General features: G+C 40.8%; 1 protein-coding gene across 1 annotated transcript in view; it reads right to left on the reverse strand.

Moving 5' to 3' along the window:
* LOC310808014 (MORN repeat-containing protein 1-like) overlaps nt 1-16,179 on the reverse strand; it is a gene marked incomplete at its 5' end in the record, with an annotated part of 42,929 nt that overhangs the window by 11,486 nt on the left and 15,264 nt on the right. The window contains 2 exons of the mRNA XM_083674711.1: nt 5,720-5,796; nt 6,463-6,608. Of these exons, the coding sequence (XP_083530837.1) occupies nt 5,720-5,796; nt 6,463-6,608 (223 nt within the window). The remainder of the gene's footprint in view (nt 1-5,719; nt 5,797-6,462; nt 6,609-16,179) is intronic.

Below are 16,179 nucleotides of genomic sequence, written 5' to 3' on the forward strand. Positions count from 1 at the left end.
CAGCTATATGGGGGGACTTAACAAACAAACAAAGACAGCAAATTGTGAGACGTTGTATTTGCTAGCCTTTTTGGTCACACAGCTATCACATTGCATTGTTGTGCACAGCTGCACTATCTGGCTCTACCATGCACATGCGCAAATGCCTATAAAATTGATAACGAGTGAAATATCATGCTTATTTGGATTTGAAGTAGGCTCATCTGCGCTACTCACTCTGCAAAGTCATATCACATAGTCTCCATTCAGCACACTGATAGTGAGAAATATATTGCTCAACTTTTTCGAAAATGTATTCTGTATGTAACCCTAATCCTAACCCGCACTACTGCTGAAAACTAATTAAAACACACAATAAAAGTTTGAAAAGACTGCACGGTTTGAATATGAGAGCAGCTCCCTTGTTACCTAGTTCAGAAAAACTCTTGTTCGCCATTCAAGCACTCAGGGTCTATTGGTTTGTGGAACCCCCACGTCTACGACTGATTGATACAGTTTTGGACATACTGTAGAGAACCTCAATGTTTTCCTTGTAGAGAGAAATAAGAATGGTGCATAGAAATGCCAGGTGTCCACAGGAAAAAAAAAGTTGGCTAACATGACATCCCCAGTGTCCTAAACTCCCCCAAAAAACCTCTATGGAGAAACAAAAAAACCCATTGGGGTGTTAAGAGTTGGTTTTGAATTCGAGAACTTTATTTGATACGGGTTAATTAGACACGTTTAGGTCTTTCAGTGAGGCCACCTCGTTCGTTACGCATTCTATAACTTGGTCACAAACAAAAGTAACACACACACGTTTTGGCCCCGGTGTCAATCAAAGCAGTTGGTCGGTATGAAGTCACTCCTTTTGTAACATTTTCCTTTCAGTGCTACCCTTTCTTTAGGAGAGAGGGAAAAGGTCTTCCAAATTAATTGGATCAATGATTAAGAGGGAGGCATCTCACTTGACTGAGCTTAGACAATGCCAACAGAAAGACCCTTCACGGGGGCCAGTCAAAAATTGACACTTGAATTAGATAAAGAAGAATAGTAAAAAATAATGGGGAAATGTCTATCGGTGTGAGGTCCATGAGGAGGTCCTGCTCATTGTCGTGGACAAGAGGGATGTGTGTGACTCAAATCTCTGGTGATATTGATTTGTAGGAGAGTATAATGCATGCCTATTCTCAATACAGTCAGTTGTTTTTCCCAGTCATACAAAGTCTTGAAGGAAGTCTGGGAACAATTAGAGAAATGGCTCTCTTTTCTCCTCTCAACCTGTTCAAGTCCAGTAACACATGGGATAGAAAGGCACTTCTTGTTCAAAATGCATGGGTGTTCTATCTGCCAAATTAAATGAATTGTAGGATTTACATTTAGTCACCTGCTCACAAAGACTGAGAGTGGATAGGCGGCAGGCCCATCATCACACGACATTTGGATTGCAGATGTATCAGAGCAAATACCATGCATAATCCAGTTAGCTAGCAATCGCTTTTCATAAAATGATATTGTTACCTTGAGATCTATTAGCAAAGTTTGCACCTTTGTCAATGGTGGAGTTGAACAGATGTTATGTGTCTGTGTCTTAATGAACAACTATTGTGTTATTTAGATGGGACACATAAAACCGAGATCCTGACTCTCAGCATTAATCAAAAATCCCATGGCAGAGTTAGGGTGTTATCTGAGGTGTCATGGCTACATTATTTACAGTGCCTATAGAAAGTCATCATACCCTGTGAAATCTTTACCTTTTGTCACATTACACCCTGGAAATTAAAATAAACAAATCTAACTTTTTTGAGCTGTATGTACACATTATAACCCTCATCATCAAAGTGAAAATAAAAAAAAATTAAATTCTGGACAATTATTAAAAATTAATTAGTGAAATACCTGGTTTGGTTAAGTGATCAGCCCCTTAGAGTATACCATTATAAACTTGCTCAGGTGCAACCAATCAAGTTCCAGATCAAACACCAGGCTAATTGCCCCTCACCTGACATCAATTGTAGTGGTATTGATTACTTCAGAATAAAACCAGCTGTTTCTTAAGGATTCCACTACTAGAAGTGCATGGTTCTGCAAAGAATTTACCATGGTTGGAAAAGTACTTTCAAAAGGCCTCCGGGATAAAGTTGTAGGAAGGCACAAGTTAGGTGAAGGCTACAAAAAGATTTTGAAGGCTTTAGCTATCCGTCTGAGTACCGTTCTGAGTACCGTTCAAGTGGAAGGCGTATGGCACCACCAACACCTTGCCTAGATCAGGCCGTCCGTCCAAACTGGATGACCGAACCAGGAGGACATTGATCAGAGAAGCTACCAAGAGGCCAAAGGCAACTTTGAAGGACTTACAAGTCTTTATGGCTGGGACTGGTCTGTCTGTGCATGTGACAACAATCTCACAAGCTTTACACAAAGCTGGCCTGTATGGCAGGGTAGCAAGAAAGAAGCCTTTTCTGAAAAAGTGCCACAGTCAGTCTCGTTTGTGCTATACAAAAACACACCTGGAAGATTCTGTTGTCATGTGGAAAAAGGTTTTATGGTCAGACGAGACTAAGATTGAACTTTTTGGACTGAACTCCAAGCGCTATGTTTGGCGAAAACCAAACACAGCACACCACCCAAAACACACCATACCTACTGTGAAGCATGGTGGTGGCAACATTATGTTGTGGGGATGTTTCTCTTCAGCGGGGACTGGGCAATTGGTCAGGATTGAAGGGGAAATGGATGCTGCCAAGTACACCCAAATTCTTGAGGACAACCTGTGTCCGTCTGCTAGACAGCTGAAGATGGGCAGGTCATTCACCTTCCAACACGACAACGATCCTAAACATACCGCCAAAAGAACAACGCAGTGGCTTAAGGATAGAAAGGTGAATGTCCTTGAGTGGCCAAGTCAGAGCCCTGACTTAAATCCGATAGAAAATCTGTGGATGGACTTGAAGAGAGCAGTCTGTCGCAGCTCACCATGGAATTTGACTGAACTCGAACAATTCTGCAAGGAAGAATGGGCAAATTTTCTCCAATCTAGGTGTGCAAAGCTAGTAGAGACATATCCAAACAGATTGATGGCTGTAATTGCAGCAAAAGGTGGCTCTACAAAGTATTAAATCAGGGGACTGATGACTTTTCCAACCCTGTTATTCTTGTTTTTCATTTTTTATAAATTTTCACAACTGTCACCTTTTTTTTCATTAGTTTGATGTTGTATGGCTAAATTTGTACATAAAGCTGGAAAAAGTTTTTTTTAATGGGTTTTGATTTCAGGCTGTATGACAAATATAGTAACTATTTCAAAGGGGTATGATGACTTTCTATAGGCACTGTACCTCACCACACATATAGTATGACCACCTAATCATCCTGAGCTTTTCAACTGGCTCGTTCAAACCATCTACTCTTCCCTGCAACTCATCCCTAAGGGGTTCCTGTAATGTGAATGTGATCTCAGTCAGCTAACCTGGTTAAGTAAAGAGATAACTCTGCCAGTTATACAGTAGCTTAGCAAATTAATGGGTCTCAAAGCGACATTATGAATGAAGCAACTTCCAACTGCATTCCTTTGAAGGATGTGTGTGTTTTCCGCTTGTTTCACCCCCACCAAGAGTGTTTGTAACTAACCCTAACCCTCTGGAGTAGAAAATCATGGTGACCAAGTGTGTTTGTAACTAACCTAATCCTAACCCTCTGGACTAGACAATCATGGTGACCAAGTGTGTTTGTAACTAACCTAACCATAATCCTCTGGACTAGAAAATCATGGTGACCAAGTGGTTTGACCTAACCCTAACCCTCTGGACTAGACAATCATGGTGACCAAGTGTGTTTGTAACTAACCTAACCCTCTGGACTATACAATCATGGTGACCAAGTGTGTTTGTAACTAACCTAACCCTAACCCTCTGGTCTAGAAAATCATGGTGACCAAGTGTGTTTGTAACTAACCTAACCCTCTGGACTATACAATCATGGTGACCAAGTGTGTTTGTAACTAACCTAACCCTCTGGACTAGAAAATCATGGTGACTAAGTGGTTTGACCTAACCCTAACCCTCTGGACTAGACAATCATGGTGACCAAGTGTGTTTGTAACTAACCTAACCCTCTGGACTATACAATCATGGTGAACAAGTGTGTTTGTAACTAACCTAACCCTCTGGACTAGAAAATCATGGTGACTAAGTGGTTTGACCTAACCCTAACCCTCTGGACTAGACAATCATGGTGACCAAGTGTGTTTGTAACTAACCTAACCCTCTGGACTATACAATCATGGTGAACAAGTGTGTTTGTAACTAACCTAACCCTAACCCTCTGGACTAGAAAATCATGGTGACCAAGTGTGTTTGTAACTGACCTCACCCTCTGGACTATACAATCATGGTGACCAAGTGTGTTTGTAACTAACCTAACCCTCTGGACTAGAAAATCATGGTGACTAAGTGGTTTGACCTAACCCTAACCCTCTGGACTAGACAATCATGGTGACCAAGTGTGTTTGTAACTAACCTAACCCTCTGGACTATACAATCATGGTGAACAAGTGTGTTTGTAACTAACCTAACCCTAACCCTCTGGACTCGAAAATCATGGTGACCAAGTGTGTTTGTAATTGGTCTGGACTATAACATCATGGTGAGCAAAAAAAAAGACGACGTAAAACCCCCCCCAAAAAAACATCTACTTAAGATTGGTGGGAAGTTGAACATAGTATTTCTTCACCATCTAATAGAGCTAGCTAATTGGCTGCCTTCCTCAGGGAAAGGGCATATGAGCAGACTAAACTGAATCAGTGAGGGCCCATATCTTTCAATTCTTCTAAAATTGAATGTTTCAATAAATCATACGTGAATATTAATAAATCACAGTCTATTCAACCTCAGGGGTGAGCCTTCCTTCACACCTTCAGTCAAATTGGCAGTGGGATTCCGATTGGCACCGCTCTGAAAGGATGCAGGAGGTAGTATGCAGGAAGGAGAGACACACAACAGAGGTGGTTGGGAAGAGTGGATGGGGTTTGGAGGGGAGTTCGAGAAGTAGAAATGTATTAGTCTGAAATCTACAAGAGTGCACAGACAAAAGCCCCTTCCACGTCTGTTGGCAGGCTAATTGAGGTAATGATCAGTCCTCCCTACTCCAGTTTCCCCTACCACCTAGCCCCTACAATAAGTACACATGGCCCTCTAAGTGGCTGGAGGTGAGTGTGCGCAATTACCCCACAATCCCCACCATTTTGGGGGGAGTGGGTGGAAAAACAAGCTACGTACTGTGCAACTAATTGTTCCATTACACAAAATGGAGAGTGCAGTGGGATAATCAGACGGCTTTGTTGGTCTTTGCAGCAAATAACACGCTGCAGAAATATCTCTCTGCTTTAGATGCTGGTGTGTTGTCTGCTAAGCATCAAACACTGTCAAAACAGGTCCACCTGCATGTTATGTACAACGTGTACTTAATTGCATAAAAACAGGTGCATAACAGACATACTGCATGAGCTGATTATAAATGCAGATAGACTGCCCCCTGGGCCACATTCATAAACCCACATTCACAATTAATGAATTTATCCAAACAATGATGATTGTACATTTTATAAACATAAAAATGCTAAAAAGTAGTGGGCGCTATGGGTATCTATACAGTTGTTGAAGTGAGCGGTGATGGACTATTGTAATATATAATCGTCTCTTATTCAATTCAGTGTGTGTGTGTATGTGTGTACAAGTACCTGCTATCGGAGCTCTTGTCCTGGAGGAGACCCTGTCTATCAGTGGGCCCTCGATTGGACAGCTTCTTGGAATTCCTCTGTGAATTACAATTATAATGACAAATACTGATAACAATCACTTCAGAGGAACACACAAACATGTGCAGAGCTGGGGAGGCCCCTCAGAGGAGGAAGGACCAAGTTATCCATTTTAGATGAAACTACGACTAAATATATTCACATGTCACCAAATACCTGATCCAAACCCACTGTTTTTCCAATAAAGGTCTAGAGTAGTCTCAACAGCACTCTGTACCTGCGTTCTAAACGTCCATGTGTAGGCTAGCTTGTAGCACTCTCATGATGGGTAAAGGGTGGGCACATTTGAGTATCATGTCCTGGGTGGGTAAATAGCCTAAACCTATCAATGTTACATTGAGCTGGGTGAATCGAATATGAATAACATCCTGTAATAGAAATAACGCCATGCTCATAAAAATAAATCGCCCTGCCTAATCTTAAACAGCGCCAGCCGCCACTGATGCAGAGGTATATATAAAATAACACTTAGGTACATTAAGAGTAGTTGCAATAGTGTATGCTGCTTCCCATAAGAATCATCAAATGAACAGTTGAAGACATCATGTCCCTGACCTTGATTAAAAGCTATAAACAACAGGCCTGGATTTCCTGGACGCAGATTAAGCTTCCTCCGGGAAGCCATTCCATTATATTGTATAAAAAGTCAATGTTAGAATATTCACCTTCTCTGTCTCATCCATCAGCTGATAGGGTATGAAGTCATGAGGGGGAGGAGCCAACATTAGATCCTGGAATGTGGCTTGACCCTCTTCCACCCTCTGATTTGCTGGAGGAGGGGAGGAGTCCTCCTCCAGTCCAGCAAAGAGTCCTGTGATTGGGGGAGATACGAGGACACTGTGAGGAAGCAGACACAGGAGAACACCCAACCACTCATGAAGTGTATTCGCCAAACCAAGTGACGTCAGCGCAACAATTTCAAAACGTCTAATTTCGAAGTCTAATTTCAAAACGTCTTTATATTTAAGGTGCAATCCATCATTTTTAATCCACCACTTGTTTGGGAATAAAGTTCAGAAAGCAGGTTTGGGAAATGAGACCACACCAGTATGCCTCTCTAAATCATTTCCTTGCTTGAGATTTTGAGAAAGTGATCTTATTGTCCTGTAATCTAGACTACTTTCAGAATGAATGTGGCCCTATGGCAATGCTATCTCAGTAGGGGAACTCAACAATGAGTCTTGGTGAAGTGATCACAGCAAGTGGGAGATCATTTTAAGTAGAAAACACTGTGCACTTGCTTTAAAAAAACCTGTAACCCTCGATCAGGGTGTGCAAGACGTGCTTGTAAGTGACATTCTGTGGCAGCATGTGTCCTTTGTTAATCATGTTTTATTGGTACAGTATGCTCTTTCCATGATGAATAAATGAAAAATTAGTATTATCGTAGTAAAGTGCCACTGTAACGGAAGACACCGATTTGAGGTCGCAATTAATCAGTCCCAGAGACATACAGTAACCAACATTATACAAACCTTAGAAGAGTAGTTGACTTCACTATCCAAAACCCTAACCCCCCCCCCCCCCACACACACACACCCCGTTATTATGTGGTTGTCTCCTTGGGAACAGTGGGGCACGGTGACTCTGTAGGCATCATTTAAGACAGCACTAAGTGGATGAGAGCCCTGGATCTGGCAGTACTCAGGCAGTGTGTTCCCTGGTCCGCAGCGCCTCATTACCTTAATGCACCCCATGCTGGACTGGGAGTAGAGTGGAACTTACAATAAGGCTCACCAGCACAGGGTGGAAACAGGTCATCACAGCCATTTGGAGCTGGAGAGGCTGTTTCATACATAATCAAAAAATTAACCAAATATACACTTTTCGGAAAATTAAACATGTCTGGGTCATGTTGCAGATTTTGACAATTTGCCAATAAGTGAATTGCAGCGATGCATATTCAGTCATGGATTTATCTAAAATGGGACCAAATACTTCAGACTTATATATTTGATAATGTAGTGTTCTAAAACACACACTTGAACATACAGTACATGGGTTACGAGTCTAATGGCTGTACTGCCAAAGAACAGCTGTATGCCTTTAGCAGGTTCAATGAAGTGAGCCGGCAACACACCCTACGAATGAGGTCGGATACAGTACAACCCATCCCCTCAAGCCGGGAGATGGATGACTGGCCTTACGTTTTCAGCCTGCTTGAGACATACACTGATGCGGCCAAATGATCATTACAGAGGATGCTCCAAGGGAAACAGGAGGCTAGGAAAAGAGAGAGGGGGGGGGGGGGGGGGGGGTGTCTCCTCCTGACCCCCTGTGTGTGTGTTTTAATTAAGACGATTAGAAGACTGAGGAGAGAGGAGCGGCTGGAAAAGGTTAGGGCTTAAGCCTCTGGGACCCAGCAGCAGCGTGAGTGTGCATCATCTCTCCCTTCCCTGCCCCCCTCCCCCCCTCCATTAAACCTGCACGGCGAGGTAGATAGGATCGTTTGACCTCCCGGGACCCGCTCAGCCAGTAGCTAATTAGCCTTCTCCACCCCCCCCCCCCCCCCGCCCCCCCACATATGCCACCACCCCCCCCCCCCCCCCCTATGACGGCTGATTCTCCATCTCCTCCCCCCTATGATGGCTGAGTCAGAACTTACCTGCTAATCATCACCCAGAGACACACAGGTGGGAGGAAGGAGTAAACATGAGCGAGAGAAGGAGAGGGACAGAAAGTTATGGGGGGGGGAGGGGGGGGTGACAAACGGGTGAGAATGAAGTAAGATAGAGAAAGTTGGGTTGTGGGCAAGATAACAGGGTAGGAGAACAGGTTGGTGCAGAGCAAGGAAGAAAGTACGGTAGGAAGGAAAGGAAATGAAGAGATGAAGAAAGGAGAGAGATGAGGGGTGGGAAATGAAACAGACAGACAGTGTAGGTAGATAGGAGAGAGAGAGAGACCGATAAGGACTTTACAGATGCAGCAAACGAGTACATTAGTGACTGTAATAAAATATGATGTTCTGTTCAGAGCTAAAATGGCAGTATTAGCTTTGATTACGCCCCCACATCATGGGCTAGTTGTTTCACAAGACGGGGCATTCTCCTCTGTGAAAAATTGATTGGCTTTATCGACCGAGAAGGCTGGATTAAATAATTACCAATTTGGTTTTATAGTTTAATATTACTCATGTCTACGTGTCACCCAATCTGAATAAACCAGTCCCAGTCAACAAAAATGCTCGCCCACCACCAATTTCCAGTTGTCATGCTCATTGCTCTTTGATGTCTGAATGAAATACGACCGAATCAACACCCTCAATAACTAGAATGCTCTTTTAAAATGAATTATATCTTCTGACATCCTATAGAGACTGTTTGCCACAAAGCGTGGGTAGTTGCTCTTTTACTGAGCATGTGAACATACATGCACCATTTGCTTGCTTTTAATGGAGATTTATTCAAAAATGTATTTGGCCTGGCACAAAAGGGCTTTGAAAGTATGTACTTCATGCAAAGGTCTAACACTGAGCTATATATATACAGTACATACAATTACATTTTAACTCTTGCTCTAGTCATCCATTTTACAAAGCAGTGAAAAGGACAGACCTACTGAAAAAAGTAAAAGCACAAAAGTCTTACATCTTACAGCGTGTCTTTGTAAATGTGAGAAATTACACCATGGGAGGACCTAATTTTCCCCATTCTAGCCACAGAACATCAATGACCTAAAAACTGTGTTAGTTCTGACAATGGAACATTGGATATGCCTAATTTTACCTTTCCTGTGAACAGAATAACACATTACCTACTTGGTTAAAAGTAATTTGAACAGGCTTAGACTTGAGAATGGATCAATATTTCATTGAGTTCTTGAATTAGAGACAGGGCTAATGTGCACATTGAGTCAAGTCAGAGCAAGAAGGAAAGAGTAGTTTACTTTCTCGGATTGATTACTACCTACCGATACTTGTATTAAGTCGCTACAATTCAATGTAGACAGCGGATTAAGCCGAAAAGGTGATGTAGAGAGCTGGATTTGCTTTGTATGGACACGTAACGCAGTTAAGCGTAATGTAAAATGATTGTTTGCTGTACAAGTGCATACCATTCCCTCAGAGCACTGTGCTGTTTGTGTGACTCTTGTCATCACCTGTCACCAAACTGCTGTTTCTAATCCCTGACTGTTTCTCCATCTGCTTCTCACAGTCATATAGTAGCTTCAACACCAGTGCAACATGACAGGTCATTATGATCTGACTACCTTTGCAAAACATGTTTGGGGGGTCATGAACTCCAGCTACTGGTTGTGTATTAAGAAGGGGGCAACACATGAAAGGTGCTGTGCTGTGACTATTTTTGCTCAAACTTAAATGGCGAGGTCACGACCTCAACACCGAGGTGTCACTTTCAATAACAGTGGGATCAAAGAGGGCTGTCAAGGACCAGAACACCTGGCTGATTCGCAATTTCCCCTAGAACCTGTCTGAAATCAGTAGCAACACAAAAACATAGGCCCGGATTTTCACAGGCACAGAGCTTCGGTTCTGTTTGGTCTGCATGGGTACCTCCCCGTCACACTAGCTATAAGGACACACTGATATGTACTGTAATCAAATTAGCGACGGAATAACTGCTGTGTCTGCAAGGTCTCCTCCTCCACTGGCAGTATGAGAGCCGTAAAAGAGTAGAGTGACGTTAGGGAGGCTGCAAAGTGTCTTAAGTGGCAGAAAAAAAAAGCACGGCCCATTAATTTTTAAATTAAGCATTCCCTGCCGGCACTGATTTTTGTCCTTAGTCATAAAGGGATTGATGTGGAGGTTATGGTTCCTGTGTTCACCCCGAGGCCCTTGCCAACATCCCTCTGGTTCTGGGCCCTGTGGCTGTGTCTGCACTAAGCTACACACCCAATTAACATCCTAGGTTGGTGAGATGCACCTCGCTGTGCTGAATATGCCCAAACCTGCCTGTCTGATTGCTGTAATTGCAGGGCCTTCTCATTACCTTATCTAGGTGAGAGCAGAGGTGCAAAGTGTGCAAGCATGTTTTTTTTGCCTATGTTGTACAATCAATTACTCAGTGATGAACTGATTAGGGATGGCATATATAGTAGTTGGAAGAGAGATTTATGTTTTCAGCATTTTACTGCTTTAAACAGACTGCATACATTACAGTACAAACGAACGAACATAAGCACAGTGCGGTGATTGTCTCCAAACAGTTCATTAAGCAGCAATAATGAAGATTAGTATTAACCCTATGAATCCCACAACCCGCCAGCGGGTTTGAAACCCATGTTGTCTTTAAAAAATCGCCAAAATTACACCATTTATCATAGCCAGAAATTGTAAAAATAGAAATTATCGTCGGATTTTTAAATTTGCGATGGTCCTTGAACTAATCATGTGCGGCAAACGCTTCCGTCAGGAAAAATAACCGAATCTAAGCTTTATTCTACATGTCTCCTTTAAAATGTTGGCAAAAATAAACCGTTTGCACAATCTAGATTCTCTAAAAAAAAAAAAAGAATTCTGCATCCCACATCGCAACTGGGAAGCCTTGAATGACTTGGTTGAGACCAACAGTGACGTCATAAAAATTTAGCGAATGTTTGACTGAACTGCAGGATGGAGCAGAGATGAGAGGATAGAGAGGACAGAGAGATATCAAGACCATCCACGCCTGCCCCACCATCCAGACCATCCACACCTGCCGCACCATCCAGACCATCCACACCTGCTCCACCAGCTATGCCATCCACTGTGGCACTGTGCCCGATTTTAGACAGGAACTGCTTCGATGACTGACATGAGGTGCTTGGGTTTCTGCTTGGGGTTCAGAGGGTTAAGCCATGTTCGCTGCAGCTCATCTCACTTAACCCAGCATCTGCTGCAGTCACAAAGCAACTGGCAACACTCAAACAACACAAATCAATACACCAATAATGAACATAAACAGCTATCATAATTATCAGATTATCTATGGCACCTACCATAGAGTACATACAAATGCAGCAAAAACTAAATTAATGTACCGGTCTCTCCCACTCATCAACACTGTCGTTGAGGTAAGACTATCTATCAAAGAAAAAAAAGAACAAATAATTTGGGGGGACATGTCTGCTTTGCGGTTCCAGTCCACTTGGCCCCCTTAAGATATACAGTGCCTTCGGAAAGTATTCAGACCCCTTCATTTTTTCCACATTTTGTTGTGTTATAGACTCAATTTAAAATGGATTAAATTAAAAGAAATGGATTACATTAATTTGCCATCAATCCACACACAATACCCCAGAATGACAAAGCGAAAACAGGTTTTTAGAAATGGTCAGTACATTTGTTAAAATTTAAATACAGAAATACCTCATGTACATAAGTATTCAGACCCTTTGCTATGACACTCTTAAAATTAGCTAAAATGCAAAAATGTCATCAACAAATCACTCATTAAGTTGAATTAAGTCAATTTTAATGCAAGGATAATAGTTGTAATAACATGTAAGTTGTGATAACATGTAATTTTGGAATTAATATGTTTGTTTTTATAGGGTCTCTGATTTGCAAATGGAGAGGAACAAAACTGCTCCGGAATGCGACCCTGAGACCTGGGGAGACTTACAAAAATCTACAAAGTTGAATGGTGGAGAGGAAAAAGCACAGTAGATGGCACATCATCATCTCAGTCACTCTACAAAATTGGTCTATAACCAAGTGGCCAAAAAGAATCCCTTAATGGAAAATAATCTCTCATATCCATAATTGTGTTTGTAACAATGAAGTGATACAGCAAATAAAGTGGCTGGAAATGTGTTTATCTGGTTTTACTACAAAGCATTAAGTTTGGTGCAAATCCAGCACATGCAATGCAGTTTCCGCACCATCTCTCGTGTGAAGAATAGTGGTAGCTCCATCAAGTTATGGGTATTTTTGTCACCGGCAGGGACTGGGGAGTTTGTCAGGATCAAGAGAAAATTATGAAATTTGCTGAGTTGGTAGTTACATCCTAATCACAGTGTGTAATTGATTCCAATGCAAATCAGAGACCCTATAAAAACAAAGATATTAATTCCAAAATTACATGAACTATTATCCTTGCATTAAGATGGACTCAATTAAATTTATTGAGTGATTTGTTGATGACATTTTTGCATTTTAGCTGATTTTAAGACTGTCATAGCAAAGGGTCTGAATACGTATGTACATGAGGTATTTCTGTATTTCAATTTTAATAAATATACTGAGATTTAAAAAAAAAAAAAAAAACGTGTTTTTGCTTTGCCCTTCTGGGGTATTGTGTGTGGATTGATGGCACATTCTTTAAATTTAATCCATTTTAAATTGAGTCTATAACACAACAAAATGTGGAAAAAGTGAAAGGGTCTGAATACTTTCCGAAGGCACTATTCATCACTTTCAAGGTGTGCTCTCTAAGCGAACGGCATGATTAAATCATCAGAGAGAGTGAAAGAGGAGAGGGATGGAGGGATGGAGGAGATAGAAGCACCTCTACAGCAGACTACCTATCCATCTCTGGAGGTTAGACGAGATGACCTTGATTTATCCAGTCTGTGCCCCACCCTCGTAAATCCAAGGCCAGAGCCTCCAGATAGTTTTGATGATCAATAAAACATAATTGGATTTTTCGCACATATTTGACCAGGAGTATTATAAAAGCAGATGGAAAACTGTAAATTCTGTCTTTTAATGTCAGTCAATGGCACTTTTGGTAAATAAATCTCCCCGAACAGCCTACCCCTGTGCCTTTATGTGCACTGTAACCAAAAAAAAAAAAATTGTTTCATATTGATACCTCTGATGTCTCTGGGTTGGTTCTATCATGAAATAAACATACTCATATTGTAGCAGAAACGTACAAGCGGATGAAATACAGAATATGTAAAAGGGTCAATGACATTACGTGATTTTTTTGTGTCAGAATATATTATTTTCCTAAAAACAATTATAAAAAATCTATGAAATTGCACTACAATATCTCCTTTATGAGACTCTTTTCATTTTATTGAATTCAATTTATTTTTTAGTTTAGAGTTTTGGTGTTTTAAAGTCCCAAAATGTCAGGTGGTGCAACCGTCCAAAAATACATGCAGAGAACAAAACTGCAATAAAAAGGTTAATTTTCTCAATAAAATTCAGACTCAAATAGTTTGGCATGATTTTATGTTAGATTACTTATAAATGATGGAAAGTTGTGTAACAGTCCTATTTCAAAACTATTCTATTAATTAAAACCGTTTACTTCTCCAAATGTCAGAGGGGGCGACCAACATTAAAACATAATTTTATGTACTGTGCCTTTAAGATCACACGGAAGACCCCAAATGATGGAGTAACAAGGTTAGTAGCTCTCCCACAAATATTACATAATTTGACGTTTTTGAGTAATGGTGAGGCTGGTTCAACTTACCATGTCAGGTGGTATGACCTCAGGACAAACATTTATATAGGTGTCCAAGTTAATGCCTGTTAGATTTGAATTGAGTTCAAAAAGTCAGGTGATGCACCCAATATGTCAGGTGGCGTGAAAAAAAGTGATGTTAATTAATGTGTTTGAAGATATTAAATACATTTTCTTAAATATATACATATTTCAGTTGTTTAAAGGTGAACAATTCCTACTTTTCAAGAATATAGGACTACATAACCAAAATTGATAGTCAAAGTTGCATATTGCACCTTTAAGTTATTATTTTTTCATTCATTTTTGCAGATGCCATTATCAAGCAAAGAAAAAACAGCACGGCATAGAGACTTTAAAAAATGATCCAGTTGCAAGGGCAGAGTACCTTGCCAAACGAAAGGCAAGGTATTGTGGTAATTGTGTATAACTGTATATTTCACTATGGTGTAATGTTCATTTTCATAGTAACTTCACAGTTATTACATGATAATACAAACTTAATAGCAGTGCAACATACAGTATTACAGTACAGCTTAGTTTTTATTACCCATGCTATTCAATATTTCAACAATAAAATAATATGTCCCATATATTTTGATTGATTTAAATAACAGGGGTCTGAAACTTTATATCTTTTTTAGAGATAGGTATGTTACATTGTCATTGGTAAGCATGTTTTGCTCTTAGTCACCTGAATTTCTGTCAATATTTCTTTTTTGTTACCAAAAAAGGAAGAATGATGAGAAAATACTGAAAACACCAGTCATTTCAGAGCTCAGCAAAGGCTCAACAAAAAAAAACAAGGCAGCAATGGAGGAGCTACCAAAAAAAGCACAGGGCACTGACCAAAATAATGAATTTACACCTGAATCTATGAATTCATCAGGAGATGTTCCAGTTGTTCTTCTAGTAGAGAGTCCATAGAAAGGGTAAGGAAAGGCAAAAAAACAGTCAGTGAAAGAAGCAAGCCAAGGGGTACACAGAAACTTGCCCTGGTGAGAAAGGAAGAAGTGGTTACTTCTGTCGGGATGAGAACAGTTGTATGCTATCGGGGAAAAAGGATACAATAACTAAAAACAAAAACAAACAACAGAGACATTTCAGAGCTGTTGACTTCAATTGTCTGTGATCCACAAAGCAGGGAGTGCATGTATCGGTGCGAGCATCTGTGCGAAGTGCTGACATCGAGGTGACATCGAGGTGGCAGTACCTCAGGAGGAAGTACCTGTTACATGGCAGCAGTGGTCACGAGCGACAAAATCTGATGGACAGAGAACATTCGCAAATTTTGCCAAGATGACTCAAAGTGGAACATGCTCTGACCTATTGGAGTTGTTCAACTAGAAACTTGATTCTCTGGCTAAACATCACTTCAACTGGTTGCACCAAGCCAAAGATTGCAGGGGATTAAAAGAAACCCTGACGGAGGATGAAGTTTGCATTCATGTAGACTTTTCAGAAAATGTTTCATACAAGCTGAAGAGCAAAGTCCAAGCTTCTCATTTCAGAGGAAGCATGTGCTGTATAGTCCACAGTTCACACATGTGGGCTATACAGCACATGGATGTCAGTCATATGTCACCATCTCTTCATCCCTTCGGCATGATGAACGTGCTCTATGGGCCCACTTAGAGCCGGTGCTGACGGATGTGAGGGACAGGTACAATCCTCCTCCCACAACTTTTACCATGTCATGAGTGATGGACCTGTCACACAGTACAGGAATAAGAACAACTTTTACCTTCTTAGTGTATTTTTCAAAATTCATATATGGTTGCGCCACCTGACATTTTCTGGGTGGTAAAATCTGAAATCTTGTTTAAAAATTAAATTAAATGAAAACGTATATCACCTTAAAAGCTATGAAACTAATATATTTATTTTTATATATGTATTTAAAATCCATTTTGCTCAGTATTTTTCTGATTTCATTTTGAAAACCTTATTTGTCATTGACCAAAAACCATAACCCTTCATATTCAACATTGAGACCAATGTATGTTAAAAGAAAAAATATAA

Source organism: Argentina silus, assembly GCF_951799395.1.
Source record: "Argentina silus genome assembly, chromosome: 8".
Taxonomy (NCBI): Eukaryota; Metazoa; Chordata; class Actinopteri; order Argentiniformes; family Argentinidae; genus Argentina; species Argentina silus.